Source organism: Phaethon lepturus, unplaced genomic scaffold (genome assembly GCF_000687285.1).
Source record: "Phaethon lepturus isolate BGI_N335 unplaced genomic scaffold, ASM68728v1 scaffold8790, whole genome shotgun sequence".
In the NCBI taxonomy this organism is placed as follows: domain Eukaryota; kingdom Metazoa; phylum Chordata; class Aves; order Phaethontiformes; family Phaethontidae; genus Phaethon; species Phaethon lepturus.
This window is the reverse complement of record NW_010509846.1, coordinates 97543-125046: the sequence shown is the minus strand read 5'-3', so window position 1 is coordinate 125046 and position 27504 is coordinate 97543. Positions and strand designations below refer to the sequence as shown.

General features: G+C 39.9%; 1 protein-coding gene across 1 annotated transcript in view; it reads right to left on the bottom strand.

Moving 5' to 3' along the window:
• Nucleotides 1–334: 334 nt before the first annotated feature.
• PIK3C2G (phosphatidylinositol-4-phosphate 3-kinase, catalytic subunit type 2 gamma) overlaps nt 335–27504 on the bottom strand; it is a gene marked incomplete at both ends in the record, with an annotated part of 124037 nt that continues 96867 nt past the window's right edge. The window contains 5 exons of the mRNA XM_010288538.1: nt 335–429; nt 8312–8387; nt 16501–16609; nt 21292–21413; nt 21996–22188. Of these exons, the coding sequence (XP_010286840.1) occupies nt 335–429; nt 8312–8387; nt 16501–16609; nt 21292–21413; nt 21996–22188 (595 nt within the window). The remainder of the gene's footprint in view (nt 430–8311; nt 8388–16500; nt 16610–21291; nt 21414–21995; nt 22189–27504) is intronic.

Genomic DNA, 27504 nt, shown 5'->3' with positions numbered 1-27504 from the left:
CAGGCTGACATCCTACAAAAAGACATGCCGTTGCATGATGCTTTACGTCTGACTGGTATCAAAATGCATCAGCTGAAAGGGCCAAAACAGTCATCAAAATTTGTTTTCTATATGGCCTGGAAGAGGCCATTACCAGCCATTAAGGAACCCTGTTTCTGCATCTGTCCCATACCCATAACCATATTGAGTGAGCTCAAAGCAAGAAAGCAAGTGTTAAATGGTGACAGAACAGCATCATCATTACGTTGAGTAAGAGTGTTTGAGGAGTAATGTTTTCACAGTACTCTGCAAATGCAAGGGCTTATGAGTTATAGAGTGTAATAAAAATACTTACAATGTTCCTCATGTGTTTCAACATTATTGTCAGACGGGTGCTCTCGTAGGATATGACTAATTGTACTCCAGGCTTATGATCAGTTGACTGAGGACCTAAAAAAGACAGTTTGATTTTTTAGATCAATCAAACTCCAGATAGTTTGATTTTTTAGTTAACAGCTCAGTGGAAGTACATCTGTAAACTATTGCAGTACACATGAACTAATATATAAAAAGAAAAGAACTTACTGGGTGATTAATTTGGGGATGAAATTAGAAAACACTGATAAGGAGTGTGGTGGAAGAAAGTGGTCTGACATGCAGTGCTCATTTTCTTGCCTGTTTGCACACTGACGGTGAGATTTTTTGTTTTCTAATTGCCATCAATCTGAATTTCAGTGGGAAATTTACACTTGAGTAATAAATAATTGTAGAGGTATTTTTGGCAACCATTGATGACACTAGTCAGTATTGTTGCAATTCTTCTGTCTAGTTAAAAACATTGGATTTTTTTTTTTTTAAAGTTGCCAGCAGAAAGAAAAAACAGAAGAAAAAAACCAGCAAGTTTCCAGACCAGTTCTAAAACAACTGTTACAGAAACATCATCTACATCTATTATGTATAAATACTCCATTCCTTTTTCTGTATTTTTCCTGTTCCAGGCTGGTTTTCATGCAACCCATTGCTTTTATAGATTTTTCTACTAAGATGCATTTACAGATTTTGATTCTGTTCCCACTGAAAAAAAAACATTTTTCAGTTTCCAGGCAAGAAGTATCAGTCTCATAATGTGGAAGAAATGACTAAGCATATCCTGTTCCTTCTTTCTGCCAGAGGCATTGAGCCAGCCATCTTCACTGCCAAAAAGGTGTGTCCTTGAAGTTGGGTAAGTAAGGTGGCTTACCTGCCCCACAGAGACAGCAGAGAAAATACAGATGGCTTTTACCACAGTGTACCAGGTAATAGCGAACACAACAACTTCTGCTCAATATCTATCTGACTTTCTTATTTTGCAGTGGTAAGCCTGAGCAGCACAGACACAAGCCATTTTGTACCCCTGGGTCTGAAGGTTCTCCCCACATGGCCATCATCAAAGACAGTCCAGACGCTGCCTGTGTGAACTAGCCTGGTTTTACTTATGCAAACAGGGCTTCATTTAATTACAGAATAACAGAATCACAGAATCATTAAGGATGGAAAAGACCTTTAAGATCATCAAGTCCAACCATTAACCCAGCACCACCATGCCCAATACACCATGTCCCGAAGTGCCACGTCCACACATTTTTTGAACACTTCCAGGGATGGTGACTCCACCACCTCTCTGGGCAGCCTGTTCCAATGTTTGACGACTCGGTGAAGAAATTTTTCCTAATATCCAATCTAAATCTCCCCTGGTGCAAGCTGAGGCCATTTCCTCTCATTCTATTGCCGGCTACTTGGGAGAAGAGACCAACACCCTCGTCACCACAACCCCCTTTCAGGTAGTTGTAGAGAGCGATAAGGTCTCCTCTCAGCCTCCTCTTCTCCAGACTGAACAAGCCCAGTTCCCTCAGCCTCTCCCCATAAGACTTGTGCTCCAGACCCCTCACCAGCTTCGTTGCCCTTCTTTGGACACGCTCGAGCACCTCGATGTCCTTCTTGTAGTGAGAGGAAATTAGACCAAAGCTATATTACAACCAGTGTTACATATTTACTTGGAAAAATAAGAGCTCAATTCTGCTAACCTTAGGACAAAATAGTGATCCCTCTTGAGCTGGGCTCTGTTCAGCCCACCTGTCTGACCTCAAGACCTCAGAGAGAGGTCCTGCTCCCTTGCATGTGCCTTGGGATCTGCCACTGACACACCAGCCTTAAACCCAATGCAGGGTGAGATAAAGACATGAGACAAAACAATATAGTTGTAATTAATTCTTTAAATAGAGGCATATCTTTTAAGAAGTGGAAGGAATGAGAAGAGGTGATGAGAATGAAAGAATTAGCACCACACGCGAGGGTTATGCACCAGCAAGAAGAGGCTTTTTAGGGAGTATCAGGGACTGTTCATCCTCAATCGCTGGCAGGATCCCCACGACTTCCTTCCAGCCTCAGCAGATACCTACACGCTTGCTGTCGCGCTCTTGCTCTCTCTTTCCTACATGCGCACCGGAGCTCTTACAGCCAGGGTTGTAAGAGCAAGAAGTCAAACTCTGTTGTTCAGCAGAGGAGGCAGCAGAGGGGAAATTATAACGAACAAGCCACGTTAGCTGTATTTTTCTGAAGAAACCAAATGTGCAACCTCTGGAGTGAACAGAGGCTAAAATAACTGCTAAGCAGATAGAATTACAGTGGTGTCATGTACTATTGACAGCCAGAGAGCTAGCGCAATTGCCATTTATCCTGAGGAAAGGAATTCAAATGAATTAAAAATAACACAGTATGTACATACAACCGCCATAATATAATTTTTCCAGGCAGCCTGGATTTCAACACTTCTGAGTTTATGATGTTTGGACTGGAATTTTAGAATATGAATCCATCTCCAATTTCTTCCCTTTAGAGACTAAAAATACATTTTTAATCATATCCTAATTAGAGAAGGGCCTGAAACAGACTCTTGAAGAATTGAAAACTTCTGAAGAAATCACTAAGCTGGGACTTAGAAGATCGAGGCACAGTTCTTCATTTGCTATTCTCCTTTATGAACTTTGACAAATCACTTAGCCAGACTATACTTTATTTCATTTTTTTGTTGTATGCAAATAAGGACAGACAGGGATAGGGGATGAAAACTCCATGAACCAGTCAATGCCGAGTTTTTTCCAGGGTAACAAAAAGCCTGCAAAAATCAGTTCTTCCCCCCACCATGCAAAGACATTTTACCATGTTTTTTTAAAGTTGTGGGACCTTTTTCCTTTAGGTTGCAACAGGGGAGGTAGAATCCTAGAGCATTAAAGACAGTGTAACGCAAGGGGAGTTGTGTTTTAACATAAGGGCACAATTCACTTGCGGGGCTCTTAGTTTTGTGAATTGCAGTGGGTCATCCTGAGCAGCTCAGCAAGAGCAACAGATTTCAGAGGCTAAATTACATCACTAGAATTCAGCTGAACACCATGCCTTTTCTCTCCTACCAGCACTACCAGGACTTTTTTCTTCATCGCTTGAATTTTATAGTGTGAGTACTTATATTGAGTCAAGGAATTTCTCTGTGGGAGTTGGCATTTTCATTTATAAAAAAACAAATGCAAATAGGTTTCTAACCAAGCTGAAAATAATGAAAAACATGGGAGGGGAAAACACATTTCTAACTGAGTGTGTAAAATGAAGTCTGAAACAGAAACTATGGGCACAGCTATTACTAAAATATTTGCTCTTGCTATGTCATGAATTGAGCATTAATAGAAAAAATTAAAAAAAATTAAAAGGAAGGTAAGGAAAAAAAATAACACAGTGCAGGGAACCTGATAAATATGGAAGAAACTTCTATCATTTATATTTCATAATAAAAGACAGTTACTATTAGCTACACTCAGCTGTTCTATTTTAAGTTTTCCCACATTCAGTGCTAAATCATAGTCTCTTTGAATTCTAGGTGATTTTAGCTTCAAGTAATAATAAAATACACATAGAGTAATTACTTCCAGTCTATCCAGCTTGGGCAGATGGACTTGAGCTCAGGCCCTGCATTTTTAGGAGCTGTCATGCTCTACTTGCACTCTGTTATAGGCAAAACCCAAACACTGGTCTGTTGTAGATGCAGGACAAAGCTCCACTGACTTTGGTTGAAGCAAGATTTCCCTCCCAGGGGTTGATTCTTCTCTCACTCGTGTCAATGCAAAAGCTGTTCACAGATCAAATGAGGACGCGAGGGTTTGGCTGCCCGCAGACAGAATGGCGCTCACGGCGTCCTTCTGTACGACTTGCGTCTGTGTGCCCCAGCACTCTGCAGTGGAAGTCAACCACCAACCCCTGCTGCAGGAAAACTCAAACATTGTGCCAGTTTATAATCTCTTTTATCAGGGAGCATAAACACTAGAATACCGTGGGTCCTTTCTTCCTTTTGAATGACAAAATTAAGGCAATTAGTGTTCTAATTTCGACCAAAGGTGGAATGATCTTCTGAGTAGTCAAGTATGCGGTTCTTTTCTTTATCTAGATGGTCTTTTCTAGCATGTTGGAGAACCACCAGCTCTATATTCTACAATTTGTGCGATGTTTTCATTACCAGCATTATAAAACAAGCTCTGCATTACGCTTTGCACAATGCCTGAGAAATATAAACAGCGAGGAAGGTGCTACACAGAAGACTGACAAAATCAATAGGGAAACTATAACTTAATAATACTTTGCATTTCACACACGGACTGCAAAGCAACATGAAAGTACTAATTAACTAAGTGTCACAGCAATACCATTAGGGACTTAAGAATTATTCTGCATTCTGGGCCCTTGGATTTGTCTTAGACCTTTCTTGGTGACAGCCTGTTTCAACATCTGGCACCAAAGGGTACTGGAACCTGTTTGGTTTTCCAGGGCCAGGGTTGAACGCCCCAAGCCAACCATCTGCCTGCTTTAGCTGCAGCTTGGGTTTATGAGCCTCCAAAGTACCCAACTTCAGATACTCAGTGGTAAATACATTAACTGACTATGTCACCGTTTTCGCCCCGCTAGCCAACAAGAGGTGCTGACGGCCAGCAAAACAGCCTAAATGCAACTAAAGTAGGGATGCAACTTGTGGAAAAATCTTTTCATCGAGAATGAGCAACAGCAGCAGATGGAAACATTATGTAACATGAGTAAAATAGCTGACTGTCCGGAGGGACTATTCATGAGGATAGAGATGCTGCATGGAGAGGCGTACCATATGATATTCTTCTTTTTGGAAAAATTGGATCTTCCATTAGAAGGACATAGAGACAGTTTCCCTACTGCACTAAATGGAGAGTAGCCCTTGAAATGAGTGGAGCACTAATCAAAGATGCCAGAATTGGACCTGGGTTGTGCACTGTTATAACCAATGGCAAAGACTTAATGATTTCATAGCTTTGGCAAAACAGTCCAAATTATTAATATTTTCAGGAAATATAAACTCAAGAGAAGAAAAATAAACAAGATTGATACAAAAATGATTTTGATAGATTTGCCACCTTCCTTTTTTTAAAGAGTCTTTATAAAAGGTTGTCTGTGAAATCATTCCTGATACCTGTTCTCACTCCTTTGTAGTGAGCTCTGTATAATGAAATGCTGAGAATATTCAGTATAATTCAGAATTCACCCCACTGGGAGTACTGAATCAGTATTCATGTCAAAGTAAATTTAGCACTGATTTTTAATCTCTTCATTGCTAGGAGCACAGTACAAATTCATAAATTTTAATTTTTGTTTTACTTTAGTAAGTGTAATTACCTACAACATTTGTAAATTAAAGCAGTGTAAGAGAAAGATGCTGTCTTGATCAAAATTCATAACTTGCTTCTGTTGGGCATTCATTTTATTTTATATTGATCCTAGCTAAGAGACAGATGATTTGCTCGCGTAAAGGCTGAGAGAGGAATCATCAGATTCATGCAAAGCTACAGCCTACATTAAACCTGACTTATTTTTCAAAACAGGCAAAAAATTAAGGCCCTTATAAGCTCATGAAGCAATGAAATCTGTGGGGGAAGGATGTATTCTTTCCATGGAAATTGCCTCTTTCCTGTAGGCTCAGTGAACTTAATTCCTGCCCCAGACTGCCTATGGCGTTGCTACAGGGCTTACTTTCAAATCAGGAGTGTTTCAGGGCAGTGTGGCATGATCAGCCACCTCCTGCCTTCGCTGGACTTGTGTCTTCTCCTTCTCACGGGGCGGATGGTAATAGGGTACAGAATGCCATGCAGCATAGATCGAGGTGAGCTAGCTGGCGTAACGGCAGCAGTCTAACTCCAACAGCAAGGGGCGAAGCATAGACTAACACATATGAAAATTATTTCTCAGGTGGGTAATTAGCACGTGCATGGCTGGTCTTCCCCTGATAGCTGAGCAAGCTCATTTACAGCTAAGCTCACCCACTTCCACAGTTCACTGCCACCGACTCTCGCCCAGGTGCATCCCCTTCCTCGCTGACCAGAAGAGTGCCATACCCAGAGCAATTCAGTCCATTATTCTTGTTCTCTGTTTTTACAGAGTCTAAACTCTTGGACCTTGTGTGCTACAGGTGTTCTATCAATAAATGATAGCGATGAATTTTCTAGGGCAAAGAAAGGTGGGATTTTTGGTTTTGTTTTTTGTTTTCCTCCTGTGTTAGACAAAAGTTTTGCCCTGAGTCTAGAATTGAAGTGTCCAAACTCTAAAAGGCAGACTTCCTGAGCAGGAAAAAAATAGTCCCTCTGTAACCATACTGCTTGAGGCCAGAGACACATTAATCTCCCCTGACCAGGTTGTGACCTTCACCTCCACTAACTGGTATAGTAAACCAGCAGATTAGGTTACCTGTCACATAGCTTTCATCGAACACTCACTAAACACATTCTTACCTCTATTTCTTTATTCTTTTCTTTGATTTTGATCTCACTGACAACAAAAATAAAGGGCTTACCCTTCAGACTATATTGACTCAAGACACCACTGTAGGAATTATGAGACTGTAATTTATTTCTCAACTTTATTCCAGACTCAGTTCATGCTTTTGCATAAGACTTTTACACCCAGACTCTCTGTAATAATTCGGCACCTAAGTACGAAATGTCAAAATCCTTCTAAAGACCTGGGACTTTAACTCCTTTATGTCTCAGCTCACTCTCACACGTCTGCATCTTTGGTTAGAGTCTACAGAGAGAGGCAGCCCACAGACCCAGACTACATGTTACACTTGAACTCTGGTTTAGATTTTCTGTGACGTGACTTAGCCTTGTATATTCCTAAGACCCAAGACATCTTTGCATTATCTCCTTGTTCCTTTGTGAAAGTTAGAGCAACTGTTAGTAATTTCCAATAGTCATAATCGATTTAATATGATTATAGCACACCTTAATCAAATAAACTCAACACAGGGGGAATCTTCCAAAGGCTGAGAAGCCAGAATGGGATTTAACTTTTTCTGATGAATTAAAAAAAATGGTCCCAGCAAAAGAGATAATGAAGCCGCTGTCTGCAGAGAGATTAAATTAACTTAATGGACACACAAACTAAATATGCAGAGATACTTGTACTCCTTTCTGAAATGTGGATAACTGGTGGTCTTGGAAACTATCCTATCACTTGGAGCACATGACAACCAGCTGAACTGTTGTGGTGCCAAGTGCAGCTGCAGGCTTCTTTATGAGATTTTATTTTGCCTAAAAACTGACTATGGAAGGTAATTTTCAGTGCAGAACTAGTGCAGCAGAAGACAACAAACAATCACAGTTTACATTTTATGGTTTATGCTTTAGCTTTTAATGCTTGTAATGACAGACTAGATTAAATTTGGTGTTAGACAGAGGAGGGAAATGGGTTAAGTATTTAGACAGGCTGAAGGAACAATACAGAATCTTGTTTAGTAAGAAGTGAATTTCCACTATCATTAATAATGTATGCCTAGGCATTAACATAATGTTCTGTTATTTACCTGGTCCACTCATTGTGAAAATTACTTTAGAAGTCATCCCTAATTTTCCTCGCTTGTCCAAGCACACATTGTGCTTTGTCATGACTCAGATCCTTTCCTCCAGATTCTTCTCAAAAGATTTTTTTTTTTTGTAAAACAAGAAACCTGCCACAGTTTGTGTAAATAAACATTTACTTTGCATATAGGTATGTTTATTTAAAAATAAATGAAGCAAACCTGATAAGAATTTGTCACAGTGTAAAGAAAACTACAGGTCACATGGCTAACACATTTTCAGAGACCTTGAGAAATCACGGATTACTTGTTGGTATCTTTATATCTTCAAAAAAAAAGCCACCTAAACACTTTAGACTCACCTTTGCATTATTGTATTTAATATTATTAAAGAAGTCCTTCTTAGAAAACAAATTAGTTTGGTAATGCACATACCTAAAGTCACAGATGATGAATCTTCTGCCAGTGTATTTGTGCACCGATTCAGGAAGAAGCTGAGTACAAGCTCATTCTGAAAGAAAATAAAAATATTTTAGGGAATATCACCTGTTGTGTTCTGCTCATTAAATTATTCCCCTCTGAGCAGATTGCTGGTAGGCTTCTAATGTGTATATTGGAGTTAGCGATAAAGGGGAGCCTATCCTTTCTGATCGTGGGCAAGGATCCCAGGGAATGATTTCTGCACAGGCACTGGGAAGACAACGATGCCCCTCACCACTGGCTCGGGGATGCTGCATTGGTGCCTACCTGGCCCCTTTCTGTCAACACACTTCCAAAGAGCGATGTGCCACGTGGGCCATGGGTTTGCATTCTTGCTTCATCTCCAGAGTCTGGAGATGTGTATTAGCAGCTGCAACTACTTTTACAGAGCAGCCCCTCTGCGAAACAAATGCAGGAGAACATCTTTCCTGTGTATTGTGTACTGCGTAGTCGGCATGAAATTCGCCCTTGGCACAGGACTGACCCCAAGCATCTGACCTAACGGGTGCCTCCCTGAGGCTTAGATATTGTGCATACCTCCCTCTCGGGGTGGCTTAATGAGCACTCAGACTGAAAAGCTCCATACAGAGTTAACTCCTACCAGAAACCGATGGGGTGAGCAAGGGATGATCATATTTTGCCATCCTCTTTAAAAGAGTAATCCGCCTTATGTACTGCACTATAACTTTCATTTTTATGTACTGACCTGTACTGCTCTAGGGAACATATAAAACAGGTAGTTACACTCAGCTGTAGTGAATTAAAACAATAAACCAAATCCTCAGATTTGAGTATTGTGCAAGGCAATAAAAATGTGAATTCTGAAATAGACTCTTACGATTCTGAATCAAAGGTGAACAGTAATTGCATCTCATTAGCTTTTTCATAGAGCTGTATTTCAGAAGGGCCATACTTCAAGATGGTTAGAATTGCTACATTCATACTGATGTTACTTGGATCGACACTGTAATGAATGGGTAGAACAAGAGACTTTTCAGATTCCAGCATTAAAATGTCACCATTGTTTTTTTCCAGGCCGTGGAAAATAATGTGTCTCTTATCGGCAAGATGTACTTCATGTAGCATTTGTCTTGTTTCAATTTGACAAGATGTGGCATGATTTGTGCAAGGAAAAAAAGAAAAGGAAGAGTTTAGTGACAAATGCAGCTAGTGAGGAGTTAACATGTGGCTACAGCAGATAGAGGAACAAGATGTGTATGTTCAGCATAGAGATAAGACTTAGCAATCTGGATTTATTTTAGCAGTTGCCTTTTATTTTTTATTCTACTGCTTGGAGTTTTTCCTCCCACACTGATGTTTTCTTTAAAAGAAAAATCAGGGGGAAAAAAAAGGATAAACCAACAGAATTGTTTTCCTTAAATTGAATGACAAATCCTTAAGTGATTAGCCGTGGACTGCCAATATACCTGTCTGTTCTGAGCATGACTAATTATTCTCTCATCTCGTGAAGATAGCTTACAGGGGAAAGCCCATACACCTGCTTCAGCTTCCAGTAGCTTTAAACAGCTGAGTTATTCCCTGTGGGACCTCCATTTGCTCTTTCAGCACAAGCCCCAAGTGTAGGAAATCTCAAGGGTTGAAAGCGTGTATTTTTGGCAGCTCAGTGTTTATTTGACAGCATGAAAATAAGCAGAGAAACTTAAGCAGCCCTTTGAGTTCAAAGATCTTGAGAGAAGTAGGCAGGAGGTGGAAGGAAGGATACACTAACTGGCTTGAGAGAGACATGCAAAATTCCACACTGAGCAGCCTGGTGCTCTGTATCTTCTCCGATTACTCTTTCAGCAATAAATGGAAATATATGAACAGAGAGCTTTGTAAACAGGAGGCGCAAAGATTATTTCAGGTAACAGTTCCAAATTCTCATTTCCAAAGGAGAAAACACTCAGGAAAAAATGACATTTGGTTTAAGCACAAAAGTGGAACTTGTATAGATCTTACATCAGGCACGAACACGACAGGCACGCACACTGCTGATGCCACAGCGCTGATTTCAAAACCTTCCCTGTCTGTGTGTCCATTGCACTCACCAGGTACTGAAGCATGTGGGGAAGCTGCAAGGCTAATGCTGGCAAATGGAACGCAAAAACATAATTGAACAGGTCATGCTGTAGGGTCAGATGTAGCAGTCTATCCACGGCAAAGTGCTTCAAAAGCAGCGGGGGAGATCTCCTACATGTTTATGGCAATAAGCATTTTGCACACTCTTAGCCATACGACAGCGATTTCTCCCTGAACTGTGTTAATCTGCCTGCTGCAGGAGTCCACCGTTTAGAATTCCACCAGCAAAGTGTGTAAGAAAGTACCTTCTTAAGTTCACCCTTTGTCAGCAGACCACCAAGTTCATCACAGGCTGAACTTCTTGGTCATTCCTAAATCAATGGGACTTCCATCAGTTGGACACCAGTCAATGGGACTGATGTGTATGCTTAGAGTTAAGCATGCATCTAATTACACTGCTAAATAGAAACAGGCACCTCGGAGCTTTCAACATACGTATGATCAAAAGCGCACTGTATTTAGGTGGATAGAGTCCACTTCTAAACCAGCAATTGTTGTTACAAAGATGTGACCATAGGTGGGAATCTTAGAGACTCTGTGACAGTCTTGGCAGATAGACAGGCACTGAGAATGACCGCAAGCACTCACCTACCTTCTTGTATCCCTGGAATTCTTACCTTTAAATTGGTAAATGAAAATTCCTTAAAATACTGTCTGTTTAGAGATTTTTAGGAAATCCTCCTATCATTTGCCTAACCATTCTGACCTGATAAGACAACAATTTTGAATAGGTATGTTGATATTTTTCCAGGTCACTCAATAACATCAGCCTATGGGGGAGCAGCCAGGTATGTATGGGTGCATCAGCGTTGGTCTGGCTAGAGCTCATGCATGACCTTTTTTTCAGCCATTAAACTCGAAAGGGACAAATTCCACCTTCCCTTACACTAGTACACAACTGGAATAAGCAATTTCAGTGGCACTGGGGGAGCTGGCACAGCCCTGCACGCCTGTAGCACAGTAGAATTTGTCTACTGCTCTCCATCAGAGACTAACTAGAAAAGCACTCTGCTGTCAGTGAAACACAGCCAGATTTCAAGCCAGATTTAATTTTGTTAGAAAGAAAAGGAGCCTCTGCTCTGCTTTCAGCTTTCTTTTCAGCTGTGTTAGAGTAGATTCGGGGTCAGAGAACACCCATGTACCTGTTATACTTTAACAGGATGGAGAATCCGCAGGAAAGAAAGAAACCAGAAAAAGCTGACCTTGCGGCAGCTATTATAACTTCAGGAAAGGACAGCAGGAAAGAGAGGACTTTGAACCCTCCCCATTTTGGCTCTGCTGGACACCTTGCTGCAGGAGTACAGGAGTGGTGGGAGTTTAAGGGACCCACGTATCTCGGGTGCACTTTGTACCACTGCGTTATGTACCTCCATACAGGAGCTATTTTCTCATCTCTGCAAATCCCAGGCAGCGCCAGTGAATAAAATACAAATGAAATATGGGAAGCTCTTATCAAACTTGATTACTCTTACAGTGTAAAACGTTAGTCATGCTAGAACAATGCTGCGGTCCTGGTTTTCACTGTATGCTTGAAAATGAGTGAACATAATTTACCATCATTTCCATTTATATCCTCTTTAAAGCCCTTTTACAAAGTCACCATAAAGCTGTTTATAGAACCTATCCATAGCTGATACACAGTCACTGTTTGCTTACCTGCTTGCACTAGGTTTATCTTTGGCCCCAAAGTCCTCAGTTAATTTGGATACTTTGAAAATTTTTATATAGTCAAAACCCAATATACCTCATTTCTTTTTACTGATTAGCCTACTGTGCACACTATGATGTTTGCCACCCCCCACCATGATAAACAAACCCCCTCAAACATGCAAGGCCACTGAAATTGCACACAAAACCAATCTATGGGAGAGATGTGGGACAAATAACGTGTTTATTTAAGGCTATGTAGTTTTGCAATATCAGTACATATGTCTAGTGTCTGAGCTGTGTTATCAATAACAATATCCACAAATTAAATGCTACTTCTTTTAAATGGTGAGAGATGGGAAGATTATCCACAGAATGTTACTAGCCAGCTGACCAAATGCACACAGGTGGTATATAAAACACTGCTTTAGATTCAGTTTTAGATTTTTCACGTGTAATGCCCAAGCCAGGTGCAAGTTGTCTTTTCAAGATAAGCATGAAGACATTCAGCTTTGTGAATGCTGCTGTTTAACACCAGGGCCAAGAGCAGACTAAATTAATGGAGTCTTACCTTGCTTTTGTGTCCCCAGGGTGTGTACAACCCTCCTATAACACAGCAGTAAAATGACAAACCACTAGGGCAGCCCTAATTTATATGATATGTTATGAGATTTGGACTGCAATCTCCATTCAGCCCATCACTCAGTTAGAGTTAAGAGTGAAATACAGAAAAATGTAAAAGTGGTCAGCAGCAGCTGCATTTTTGTCACAAATTTGATTTATGCTTTGATAATGTATATTTTTGTCCTCCTCCATGCTACCAACCTTCAATTTATTGTTTCTTGATGCTTCAGCTCTTATTGGTAGCACCACTTAGTTGTTTAAACATGTAATGAAGCAAAACTCCAGGAGTCTAAACATTGTTGAGTATATTGCCTTGTTGATCTAGAAGACCCAGATTCACTTATATAGTCTGATGGTGTAGTTATAAATAAACAAGTGTTAACCTGAATTTAGGAAAAGCACTCTTATCACATTCTAGGCAACTCTTCAACAAATGTCTAAGAGGAAGTCAATGAATGAGGCTTATGCTCAAAGTAAACTACAGACTTAAAGAACTGCTTTGAAGAGGGATGGGCATGAGCACATTTAAGCATTTAAACTGGCCCAACAGCAAATATCTCCATCAGCTGATGTTTCTGCATTTATGGGATCTGATACTAAAATTCAGAGATAGATAAAGGTGGCTTGAAGTTTCTATTCTTCACAGAAGGGTTTAAAGAAACATTTAATTCCATTTGAGCTACAGTGCAAATGAGAAGGCAGTTATTTTCCACCTCTCCTTCATTCAAACCATTTAGCAGAAAAGGTCAGTGACATTCTGACCTACTCTTAATTATAACAAAATTTTCATAATCAGAACTTAGTCTGGACTAAAAAGCATGCACTTAAGGCATGACTGAGGGAGGAATTTGGATACAATCCAATTTTTTCTTTATTTCTAGGATTTTTAATTGCTGAATTGGTAGAACCAAGTGTGTAGTCAGTCCTGTGTGGACTGGATTAAAATTTTCAGAGATGAAAATGGTGTCTAGTCAATCAGGGTGATGTGTTTACAGTGGTAGAAAGGGTATTTTACAGTGAAATAAAAGGCCTTCTCTCCATCTCACACAATACTCCAGGATACCGTATAGCTACAATACAGCTACAATACTGTACAGGTACAACTCAGGAGAAAGAAATCAGTGTGTCAAGAAAGTAAAGGGAACCCTGTCCTACAGGCATCTGCTCTTAGAAGATTTCTTCACAAATTTCTGAATTATTTATTCCTACACAGTTTTACTATTTCATAGGAATGACAGTTTGGTAATGCTTGAGAAGAGACAACTCACTAAATGGTTTTGGTCAGGCTCCCTAGCAATTTGAGAAAAAGGATAAATTTGACTGCAAAGTTGTCCAAGGCATGAAGAGACACAAAATAATTGTATTTATTTTTATCAAGAAAGCCTCCTAGCTTGGCTTTCTGCTCAGAATAAAACCAAGCAGACACCATGACACTTTTGAAAGAGTCATACCAAAGGGAAAAGTCAAAAAGAAGCCTTCAGCTGGGAATACAAAGGAAATTACCCACTGACTGGTTTCCTTGTTCTAAGTGGGTCAGAACACGTCAGTATTTTCTAAATTTCTCACATCTCTCAGCAGGAGAAGCATATTGAAGTAAAAATAATGATTCAGTGTTTATACAGTATCAATAACTTTAAAGGTTATCATCTAGAACTGCAGGTTAGCTGCATGGTGGTAAGCAAGACAATTTCCCGCACGCAGTATCACTTTACAGATGGAAACAATCTGCTCATTACTGCGTTTATTATTGTGCCCTCCATGTCCAGCACACCCGCAGCTGTGCAGTCGTCTTAGGCACAACATTGTTTTCTTCTCCTCATGGTCCAGCGCTATAGGCTGTACCAGACCGGAACAGTTTTCAGCAACTGCACAGTCCAGCGTGTCTGAATAGCCCCACTGGGCTGCTTCAGAGTCTCACCAGCGTATGTCCCCAAGCAGATCTGCCCGCAGTTCCCTCTGAATACCCTACTCATGGTCGCGTCCCAGCGTCCCAGCAGCAACGTGCTGGGAGAACTCGCCCAGCTCCACGGGTGCGCGCAGCAGGAACGTAAAAGGGAGGACGGAAGGCATTAGGAAGCCCATTGCAAGGCAGCACGCTCTGGCTGATTGCTAGCCCATTCACAGACCATGGAGCAGGAGGGAGAAGAGTCCTTCTGCACGTGACTGAAGTGTTTTTATTATTATCCCAGAGCTTTAAGCAGTCTAATTTTTCAAACGTAGATTAGGCTTCTACACAGCAGTGCTTGGCCCAAATTGAAAATCCATGTACCTTACAGCAGCCCAGAGCACAGCAGAAGATACAGACCTCTTCATTTCTAGGTCACTGGCTTATATCAGTTTTTCCTCAGCTGTGACCAGAAGGTACTAATGTAAAATAAACCCACGACCCTAACGTGAGTGACAGAAATTGCACAACAATTAACCCCCTGTGCAGTTTATTTAGCAAGGTCAGTCAAGGGAGCCACGCACTCAAGTCAGCTGTCCATACCAAATTGAGTGTAACTCTGTGAGACAGATATTATCTATCCTCTTTGGAAATCTCAATTTCAACTCAGGGCACAGAATTTATATTCATATTAAGAAGAAAACTCCTGTTTGTTTTACATATGGACAATTTCCTCTTTAATCTCCGTTACACAGTCACAGCTGGGAAAGTTACACAGTTAGGCAGCTAACATTTTTCTCCTTCTGCAAGATGCTTGAAATTTTGAAAAAAAAACATCCTGTCATACCCTCTTTTGGCATCCTAGACTGTCTACGTTATTACACCAAACCAGCCCCAGTTTGTGCTGTGGCCCTGAGGCCACGGGACACGGCATGGCTCACCTGGCAGAAGCCCAAGCTCTACTTGAGAAGGTGCCAACAGTGAAACAGCGGGGTCAGCGCGCGAACTTGTGCCTGGCTCCCTTGAATTTATTAGCCCCTACGTAAGCCTAGCATCTAATGTAAAACATCGTTTTTTCCCGCCTGTCTGACAGCTTTCCTGACAACAGCTGGTTGCTGGAAGATGCTCCTTTCTCTCAAACCCTGGTGTCACTATCAGTAATTGACCATTGAACTTCCAAAGTGACGCAGCGTATTGATTTAACATCCTCCTGGGGTGCGTGGGACCTGTTAGTTGCTCTTGGCCCTGGCTTTTATGATGCTGAGGTGCATAAGGCTTTATCCTGGGCCAGACAATGAAGAGTCAGTGTTTGTTACCATTTCAATTTTCCATTTTGAAATGGGAGGAGAACATAAAATCGCAGAAAACAATAATGAATAGAAAATGAGAAAACACCGATTTTAATGGATAGAATGTATCATTCTGATAATACTGAAACATTCTGGGTTTGGTCTTATGTTTGCAAAACAATTTCTTATACATGCTAACTAAATTTTGAAATGAAGAGTATTTCTGGGCTGAAAGAATGGAACTTTTCATTTAAAAATTGTCAAAATCAGACTTTTCAATATTTCAAAACTTACTCCTTTTTTAGACACTACATTCCTCAGAACCTACTCCTTACTGTCAAATATTCAGTGAATCACTACTTTTGGATGTCAGCAAAGGAAGAGAAGTTTTTTTGAAAAGTGCCCTGCCAGGTCGAATAAACTATTTTTCAGTCATTCTTGTCTTTGTCTTAAGCTCTGATGAATGCTACAATGGCTCCATCTCAAAACAGCTGCATTAGAAGACGTGTCATTTATGTAATTTTTTTTTTTCAAATGAGGCCATGGCAAGCTTCCTGAATTTTTTGGTACAATGCTACTAAAAGCCATATGCAAATAAAATAAATACTGGAAGTGCTCACATTAGCCAGCTTCCTGGATCCACTTAGCAGCTGCTTCAGATAGAGGTTCAAATCCTTCACTCTTTTATGTTCAAGATCTGTAAAAGGTAAATGCCATGAGTGGGGAAACCTGCAAAAGAAGAATATTTGTAAGTGCAACTCTTGTACTGTATTTGCTGAAAATATTTACAGCTCTGCTTAACAGAAGAAAGTTAACACTTTCTAAGAGGTTTTGCAGGTAGGGGAAGGGATGAGTACAGTGTCCAGAGGATTCTTTACCCTCTGACTCTCGTTCTCGTAACGATTCGCTGATATTCTGTTTCATATTGTACCCTTTTTTCTGACTAAATCGTTACTTTAAAAAATTATTACCCCTCTAAAAATCACTTATTTACATTTTATGGTATCTAAATACCTCCAAAAAATTGGCCCTTTGTGATCTCAGGAAAAAACTACCCTCCCCATTTTTTGCACTGGGCACAGCCCAGGGATGATGCTATATAAACCCTTACCATAGAATACTGAATACCAAAGCCTTTCAGCAATAATGTGACATTTTATGAATATATCATTACTTGCTTTTTTACCTCAACTATTTAGAGTGTAGATAAGTTTTTCAGAGCAGGTCCCTGATCCCATATGTAATTTCAGGCGCTGGTATAATAAAAGTAATATATAAAACCAAACGATTGTCATAATAACGAAATCAATCCCAACAAAAGCAATAACAATAATAATAGTAATGTTCGTGCTGAATTTTTATTAAGATTAATTTCATTTCAGTTTAGTAAATAAACCACATGTGCATAGGCCTTATGTCAGTTTTCAAATGCTTTGGTGATTGACAATGTCAAAACCCTACATTTTTTTTACTTGAGACATCTTTGCATTTTAGAGACAATGCCATTAGATCAGTCAAAAGGCTAGATTTTTAACAACACAAATAATCAATTTATATTAACTTTGCCCTGACAAGGACTATTTCTCTCTCAGATTGCAGGTGCATTAGAAAAGCTGTCTGTGCTAAAGTGCATATAATGGGTTTTGTGACACGTATTGCTAATATTTGGATTCATAACTAATATTATGCTTTATGTCCTCTTAATCTATGTGATATAGAAAGGTAGAAGATTTGCTCTGGTTCTATTTCAAGTTACACCACCACTGTAAACAGTTAACCGTGTCTTGTTCACAAACCTCCTTTTTTCTGGTACAGCCTTGTTTATCCACTAGCTCTCAAGAGATATCTGAAGGCTTCAGACACATGACTAAAGAGCCATCTAGCAGTGCGATACGCTGAAAAGAGACACTTGGCCGGCCTTTTGAAAGGCAGCTGGTCAGATCCTACTTTGAACAGGTTTTACCCAATTCCACAGCTCAGTGACAAGATGTCATCAGCTTTTCAAAGGCCAGCCACATAGCAACACATGGAGCACTGCTGGATTCCCATCCCTAGAGAGGAACACTGGCCAGCTTTGCAAACCACCCAGCTGTAAAAACGGCAAATAGCAGCCTCACCTAGTGAAAATAAAATGACTGAAGATGATTAACCCACAGTTTTTGTTACCAAGAGATTCAGTGTAATTAGATTTTATGAACTGTAATTAGACCTGTTGGGTTGGGCTTTTTAAAGCTTGTTTTGTAACAGAAGGCCTTTTATGAAGAGAATACTGATTAACAAGATATTGTAATTCTTTTTAGGAGAGGACAGATCTTTACCCATCTCGAGTAATACTTCTGAGGAAGAACTTGGCACTGGTATAACTTAGTCTGCAATTTAAACAGCAAGGGACCAGGATGATAGCAGCATATTGTATGTATGCATATTGTATGTATGTATGTATGACCTTTTGATTATTTTTGCCTATAGCACTGAAAGACCAGGGCTCAGTTAGGCGCCGCAGAAATGAATAGTAAGAGGCGATCCTTGCCGCACGAAATTACAGTGGCAGGACACATAATGAGGCGGGGGAAGTGATATGACCCAGGATCATGACATATATGAGCTGCACAGACAAAAATAGAGCCCAGGTCACCTGGCACACATAGATAGCCTGTGAATGTTCTGGGTTCCTCCGGGGCACAAAAAGGACTTCTTTCAAGAGATGGTAGGGAGGATCTGTCTGGAAGCTGCTTAAAATTAATTAGACCGTATAACACAAAGAGAGGACTCTGGCTGTAAAACGGGGGCCCTCGGAAGATGCAACCTAAGCACAGTGGCCAAACAGAGGACAGAGAAACTGCTGATTGATAGCACCAATAACTCTGCTGCGGTGAAGGACAGTATGAACCTTCTGGTAGTACCAAACACTCCTTTAAAAGGCCTTTGTGTTTTTGCCAAATTGTCCGTGTGGCTGAAAGTGACTTTGCACTTGTGAACACACTTGTGTTAGAAAAGGTTAACTTCCCAAGCTGATTTTGAGCTTTGCATCTACCTTAAGTAGATCAGAAAAATATAAGCTTGTGCCACGTGCAGACATCCTCCATAGCAAATTCTATTTCCTATTTAGTAGTTTGAAGAACATTCTGTGTATAAATTATGTCACTTAAATGCTTTGTTGGGTGAAAAGATCTTTGGCCTTTTAAAAAACAATAATTAAACACAATTAATACTCTGAAACCAAATAAGAGGGAAGGTGCTAGAGTGCGAGGGACAGCTGTGCTTTGACTTACAAGTACGGGCTGAATGTTTACATGTCAATAGCAAAATTTCAGACGCTGAGAACTCTGAGCTTTTGCCATTAGTTTCTTGCCATAAAGCCAGTATTTAGCACTTGTATGAAGCAGACTCATATTGCATTATTTCCTTCTAATGAGATGTGAATATATACAATTTCATGAATCAATACAAAGCAGTAACCAAGTCCTTTCTGTTAGCAGTTCCAATTATTCTAGTAATATTAGATATTTTACTTTCAAATCATACATTTTAAAACTGATTTTGTGGCTACATTATGGAACAAGGCTTTTTCCTTCCTTTGAAGCATCTGGCATCAGCCAGAGCTAGAGCTTTGTAACACACAGTCTAATGATCGGATATAGTATGGTCGTTTCAGTGATAATTTCCTATAAAGAAATAATAAGGATTTTATTATTAGAAAAAAATCTGGAATACATTAAAAGCCTCTGTTCTGTTAGAAAACAAGCCAAAACTTTAACATTAAAGAACATACATATAAAGAAATAACATAAAATGAATTACTTTAACACAGTCTTGGGGAAAGATCATACAGTGACAGGCTACTGCTGGGACTGAATCACGACAATAAAGGTATGGAGCTCTTAGACACAGCCTCACTATACACAGATTAACCCTCTGTGAGTCCTGTAACTCTCTTTTGCAGTGAAAATGTTGTGAGGGATTTTATTAAAGGTAGATTTATCTGAAAAATGGCTACTACTATTTTTGAAATTCACTACAGGTTTTCTGAGGTCTATGCATTTCTAAGGAGAAATATATTTTCCTTCAAAGTTCTCTGCTCACCACAAGAAAAAATCATAAATAGGTACTTGTTAAATATTTTATTTTACAACCTAATAGTTAGCATGTAAATATCTCCAAACCAAAACCATGATTCAAGCAGTTTCAGTGTTTAGTGAAATTCTGATTCTCACCAACTACTGCAAAACAGTTCATGTGAGCCAGTCATAATGAGTCACATTGGAGTCAATTAAAATCCCCTCAGGTAGGAGAAAGATTCTCTAGAATTAACTAACCTAAGGACATTTAACTGAATGCCTCTCACAAGCTTGGGGGAATATCAAATTTGGATCTGAAATTCGTGGACTTGACTTTTTAAGTCAAAACCATGATGTTTATGGCTATTTACTTCAGGTCATACCTCAAAGACCTTTCTGTTTTTCAAACATATCACTTGAATTTCAGCTTGGTTCAAGCAAACTCCTTGTCTTTTTGGCCAGCTTTATGTTTCATTGAATTGAGTTTGAAAAGGGGCTTGTACCAGGTGAATCAGCATGACTGTTTAAGAGAGGACTAGTTTGTTCTTAATGGTATATGCAGTATAATGTATATGATATTTGTAGACTACATAGCTCTACTTGTATTACCAAAGCCATGGACAACCATTACACAAGGCAAAGCTGTTTTACATAGGACAGAAATAAACTGTGGGACTCACTGTCCCAGAAAACTGTGAAGAAATCAGATCCAGAATATGAAAAGAAGGAATAGACATGCACATGGATAAAAAGTAATATTCAGAATTATTGCAACTAATGACAGCATATTTTTCAAGAGATACTAAACTGAATGATGGCAAGGCACAAAGTTCCAGTTTTGGGGGCCAGGACAGTACATAAGATTACTGCATATTTCTCAGCTGGGGAATATGTGCATCTTTTTGTAAAAAGGCTGATCATTCCTGCCAGTGTCAGCCTGGCTTGTTTCTGTTCTGATCCACTGTGAGCATTCCTACATTGCTTTCACATATGGATTTTGCGACAAGTTTTGATCAGCATCATGCAGAAAATAAAAACTATTAAAGGCCCTATCATGCCTTTAACAACTTTAATACCACTTACCCTTTGATTTCAGGAATAGCTGTGTCAGGCCCAAGCTGTTCCCCCCTTCTCCTCCCATTAAGAAAGGAATGATAAAATATATAAAAGTTAGACTGTCACAATGGTCTGTGATTCAGTTTCTTCTGGGGCTGAATAGAAAGCTTGGTAGAATAAGTTGCATTGCCTTTGTGTTTCTAAAAATATGTCTGCTCTACATTTTCTCACATTTTTATCTGTGCACAGAGAGAACCATTTAACAGCAGAATAACATTCACTAATATGCTGCCTTACTCTGGGAGGGCATGTGATGGAAATTGCTTCTGGAGATGGCTGTGAAGTTTTGAGAACTGGTCGAACGATTTTTCCACAAAAGTGACCACATTGCAGGTCTGCACCACCTGGACTAGATATAGCTGTATTGGGGAAACGGGAGAGGCAGAAAAGAGAAACGATCAGAGAGGCACAATAAAAAAAAAAGTACAAGAGAAAATATAGGCTGATTTTAACGAAGAAAAACCTTTCTTTAATGTAGTGCCAAGCACCAGAGAATTCAGTTTGTAATTTATAGTCTTTGCTGCACTGAAAGAGAAACTTTTCTGGATAGCATACAACTCAAACACTGAAAGATCACTGCAGTGTGTGAAAACTAATAATGCACCATTAAAGCATCATATAACAACCTCCGATTTCTATTAGGCTTCCTAATTTTGTGCCATGCTTTCCTTCTGGATGCTTTAATTAGCTCTTGATTTATTTTTCACTATAGGGCATGAACTGTTCTCCTTAATGGCTCCCCGCTAATAGCTGCCTGCCTGGTGTTCTTTCTCTCCAGTAGCTCATTGCTCATGGCACCGCTCTTCGTCCTGTGATCCTTTTAAGGTGGCACAAACACATCTTCTATAAAGGAGGAGGAAGAGTGTATAAGCTCACAAAGGTCACAGAAGAGTCATTAAAGACCAAGGCAAATGAGGGCAAACAAAGAACATAATACATACGGGGTCAGACTTTTTGTTGAAGCCCAAAATGGTGGCTCTTGCGATTGACTTCTCTGCATCTAGCATCATCCATTCCTGGGGGACAGTCTCTGGAGCTGGAGGCTTTGCAGAGCCTGTCGCTGACATCTGTACAAGCGTGTGGATCAAGTTATTGAGTTTAACAGGAAAGCACTCCAAACTTTCCTTTATTTTCCTGAAGAACAAGCAAACAGAAGAGGTGCTATTTATACATCTGCTTTGTTTCCATTTCTTGATCCTTGGTTTCATGGATGCAAGAACCAAAAAGCCCCAAATTCTAAAACCTACCTCACACAAACACGTACCCACATACACACCAGTCACCGCTATTTGCGGCAATTCAGCATATCCAGCCCCTGAGTAATAGTGTTTAAAGGAGTGCTCTTGCCATAGCCTGTCTCATAGCTTACCTTGGGGTAATTATTCTTCACGAGCTGGATACCACCAGCCTTCTTTCAGACAATAGAGATGGACAGACATTTCCATGTGTGTTTTGAGGAGTTCCAGGGTAGAACAACATGTGTTCACTTTAACAGGTAGGAGAGAGTGCCCTAGCACTTTCTTTTTGGTTACACTAACCTCACTTGGACTTACACGTGTTCACGGTAGGCTCTTGCATCCAATTTGTGGTTTAGCTGTGCATCATGTGTTGCTAAACTCTCTACCCAGTTCTTAAAAGCTCTATCCCTGTGGTGCTGCTTAAGATGAAAAAAAAAGAAAGAAAAATTATCTTCCTCTATCTCTCCCATCTCATCCCTGTGCAAGGGGAGCCAGCACACACTTCTAATTTCCTTGAGTTTTAAGTTTCTTCATCAGAAACGACACAATAGATAAAAAAACCCCTAGATATGCATGTAGATATGTACTGCAAATGTGTTTTACCATCAAAGTGAACTCGAGAAATAACACTGTAAAATAATCAAAGGTCTTTGAAGAGTAAGATGCAGTACTCATTAGAAAACACTTGCCCTCTTGAATTCAATTGCTGGTTAAGATCTATTTAACTTGTGGTACTGTTTTTTTTTTTATTATTTCCCTGATTCTTTCTACAGCACTCTGAAGATATTCTGGATAGGTTCTAATGTTATGGAAAAACAGTCCATTAGTTTCAGGCCATATGGCAGTAAACCTCTAACAAATTGTCTTCCCCTGTCCCTGACCCCCTTCCCCCTCCCCACAGTTTGGGACTATATCTAACTAGCTTACAAGGGCTGACAGTACCCTATAACCACCTTCATCATCCCTTGTTCAAAGCTGAGCAAATGCTTCACCTGCCATTTTAAACTAAATTCTTATTCATGGGTTTCTGTGAGTGGGTTGGATTGCATATTGCAATCAATTGAAATTAACTGCATTCATTGCATTAGCCTAATTTTCATGATCTCGTATGTTCTGTCTAAAGTCTGTAGCTTCACACGTGCAACCATACAAAAAGAACATTCTACCTGCAGATAGCTCCCCAGCTCACCCTTCAAAATTGAGATTTCATTGAAAATACCATGTGAATTTATCATACGCCAATTAGGCATACTAAACTGAGGAAAGGAGATGTATATGATTTTCTTAATGTAATACAAGGAAAGGTATCTCTGAATTGATTCACCTAATTATCTTAATTATTAATTACATTCTCCAGAAACAGATACATACAGACTATTTAATAAATGACACAAATTAACACTCAAATGGAAAACAAGAACGCAAATCTCATTCCAAAATATTAGTACAAAATCAATTCAGTGCTGATTAATTAGGTTGCATCTGTGGTGAACTTTTCCTTTTTAACTCACATGTATTTAATTTAATGTGTAGGTTAAACACTTCCTAAATCACTGAGACATGATTTTGGTTACAGGGTTTGTAACTGGGCCGTATTATAGCAAAGCAGTTAGGCAATTTGCAATATTACTGTAAGGGACATGTTATCTTTGCAGCTAAATACAGTGCATTTTAATTCACATAAAGCAGGCCTTGTTTTATAAACTAGTATTAATTCAGACATCATCACTACACAGAACAGCTGATATCAGAATACCACTATTCTTTCCATGGGTCCATTAAGCTTCTAAAATACTTTTAATACCCAGATTGCTAGTCACATACATTAAACCTAAACAGAGGCTTTTGTTGTAATTGTTGCAGATTCTCTCTGTGAGTTATTTTAAATGGTTACATTTAAAATAAAATAAAACCAGAAGTATATGTTGTTTTCTCCATCTCTCGATATTCTGTTTTCTCTGTATGTAGTCTTCCCTGTTAGAATAGAAAACATTAGGCAATCCTGATGTCATGTTGTCAAGAACTGAAAAGGTCCCTGCTCTTCTGATGACATCTCAGAGTGTGTCTTCACAACAAGGTAGAACAACTCTGGTTCTGGTTCTCTGCACTTTCTTTCACGGGCAAACTGGCTTAAGGAAACCCTTTTTCCCACAGCCTCCCGAAAGCTGGTTCCTAACTGTGTATGCAGCAGAGGGGTACATCAAACCCATGTGTGTTATCCTTTTTAATTTTGCAGTTTGTTTTTGGTGTGGATTAGTTCACTGACCCAGTTCACCACATTGAATGGTGAATCAGGTAATCTGATTCCCCTTTCTACTAGCATTTTTAAAGATCAGTGGTAGAACTTTCTCCTTGAACTCCTCTGGGCTTGAAAATCCAGGTTTACTTCAGGCTAACTCTGATCCCATGGACTGAGCACATCATGTACTCTCCTGAAGTGCATCTTCCAGTCTAGGTCCCCTTTAGTCCTCCCATGCACCTCTCCCAGAACAGAGGACATTCCTCTCCCCTGAGCTGGTGGCATCTGGGGTTTGCACAACAGTATGAATGCCTCACACAACATAAATTCAAGGAGGAAATCTGCCTCTATTCCTCTGAGGAACATATACCATGATCTTTACAAACAGCTTGGAAGCCGCTGAGAGAAGTTTAGTACCATCCTGTTTGTCTGTGCACTTTCAGAAGTCACCAGCTTTCACTGGCGTTTCAGTTGTTTGGGAGATTTCTTCCTGGAATATCTGCAGCCACTTGAGAAACAGGGACTGGTCGATCAGTTTGAGATTAGTGTCATGTTTTGAAAGGAGTTACTGTGAATTGTCCAGTTTTGCAACTGCTGGCTTTTGTGGTTTGGAGTGGACATGCTTGACCTGGGCAATGACAGGTACCTAACAAATAATTCTGTTAATAAATAAGTAAAGATGGCAGCTGACCCAAGCAGCAACCCCCTCAATCAGGCTGCTGAAGATCTGCAGTAGCACTTTGCTGGTAATTGTCAGATCCACCACGCATCTCTTATTCATAGGCTTCTGTGAGTGAGTTAGATTGCATAGTGCAATCAATTGAAATCAGCTCCATTCATTGCATTAGGCTAACTTCAATCCCTTAAAAATAATTTTAAATATACATCCCTTTACAGGCACATTAAAAATGCCAGGCAGCATGCGACACCATGCTGACATTTGAAGACATCTGCAAAAGCCCAAAGAGAAAATTTATATCCAGAGGTAAGATGGGTTTCCAGTTTCTGGTAAAAATGTGTTGTCTGGGAAAAAGGAAAGGAGGGAGGGGAAAGGATCAAACTGAGTTTCAAGGATCAAACTGAGTTCAGGGCAGATGCTGGAGAGACAAGAACGTTTCATTTGGCACTAGGTGCACAGGACTGACAAGCAAACACAGAAACTCCTGTTTGACTCTCAACTGGCGCATTGTCTACCCACGATCCGGGGGTGCGACCTTCCAGAAGGCTGAAAGCCGCGAGGCTTAACGCAGCCGCTCATCAGCTCATAGCAGTGACCCGCCCCAATGTGAGGAGAACACAGAGCACAAAGGAGGCCGCAGGCTGTTGGACACGTCTTAAATCAAGAATGAGAGGAAAAGAATTTGGTAAAACACAGAAGGCTTTACGATCCTGAAAGCGGTCAGTACGTTACAGTCCAAACTCCGGCAGCATTGCTCTGTTGGCTCAAAAGGTGATGGCCAAGAATGAATTAACAACGTTTCGCCAGGAGCATTTGTGACATCGTTCATAACTTCATGTTGTTTTTAAACAACAGGAGAGGCAGTGCCAGTATTATTGCTCAAACCGAACTCAGACAATTGCTAAAAGCAACCTGTAGCTACAGAAATACAAAGAAACACTGTTCTCCTATTTCCACTAGCAGAAGGTTGGGGTTTTCAGCAGATACACATTATATGATCGAATCTGAAAGATTATAACAACTACCTTGTACTTAGAACAAGAAATAACTTTCTGTTGGCAGATTTTAGCATTCCAATGACCGCACTCCTCATCTCGAAAAGAACTTTTTAAAAACTGTAAAATGTTTTTGGAAGTAATTATGGAGAAAAAGGAGCTACAAATTGTGAAGGATTTGCGAGCTGCTGGAAATTATGCTAATAACCAGAACTTTCAATTTCCTTGGCTTTCTAAGGTCAGCCTGCAAAATAGATACAGGAATAAGCTACAGAGTGACCATGAGAAGGGTGTGACTGGGTTTTTTCTCATCCAGATTTTTTCTACAGCAAGGAGGTAGGCAAGAATTTTTTCTGAAGGACAGGAATAAAGATGACGTAGGTAATGCAAAGCTCACAAAACCCTCAATATATTAACATTCCTGGGGGCAGGTTGGAAAACGCTTGTATAGAGGGCTAAGTTCTGCATGGACCTGGGTATCAGGCCATCTCAAAGTCTTTATTTTGAAAAGTGCCTGGAAACACTTTTCAGAAGTTAAAAAGCTACTAGACATGAAACCTGACGTTCTGCCCATGTTTAGACATGTAGAAATGTTAGTTAATATGCGTTGAATTAAGACAAGTTATGTTCAAACAAAAATAGAAATTAGAATAAAGAAAAAAAAGTACCAAAAGAAGTAAGATCCATGGAAATTCATAAGCTGATGACAAGAGACTTTCTTCTTGGAAATAAGCATATATAATACAAACGTACACTAAGATTATTAAAGAACAAAATATGCACCCTAGCAATAGCCGACTTTTCTATGTGATGTAATGATCTCTACGGACAATAACAAACCCACACTTCAGCATTTTGATGGAAATTGGAACAATGGATCTGGAGTTCACTAAAAACATTTTAGCAGAAAATACAGTTTCAAATGAGAACAGAACCCACAGAACTGTCTAGATCTGCATCACGATGCCAGTTGTGTTGGTAAGCAGGACTATAAGCAGGTTGGCATTTCCACTGTGAAGACCTTCATTACTTTAACATCAGCCTTAACAAGAAACCTAATAGGAAGAAAGACATGCTGGCCTCTGAGATCTACCTATAGTCTCTCTGGGCTAAACAGGATATCCTAATCCTAATACAAACAAAGCACACCAACTCTTCCCACTTCCATAGCAGTGCTGAACCACCTCTCCTTCCTAATGACAACTGTTATTCCATATGCTTTGGCTGAGAAAGATTGCAGTTGAATTCCCACCCTGAAGTCCCTCACTTCCTTCACCCTAACCCTCAAAACACCACAAC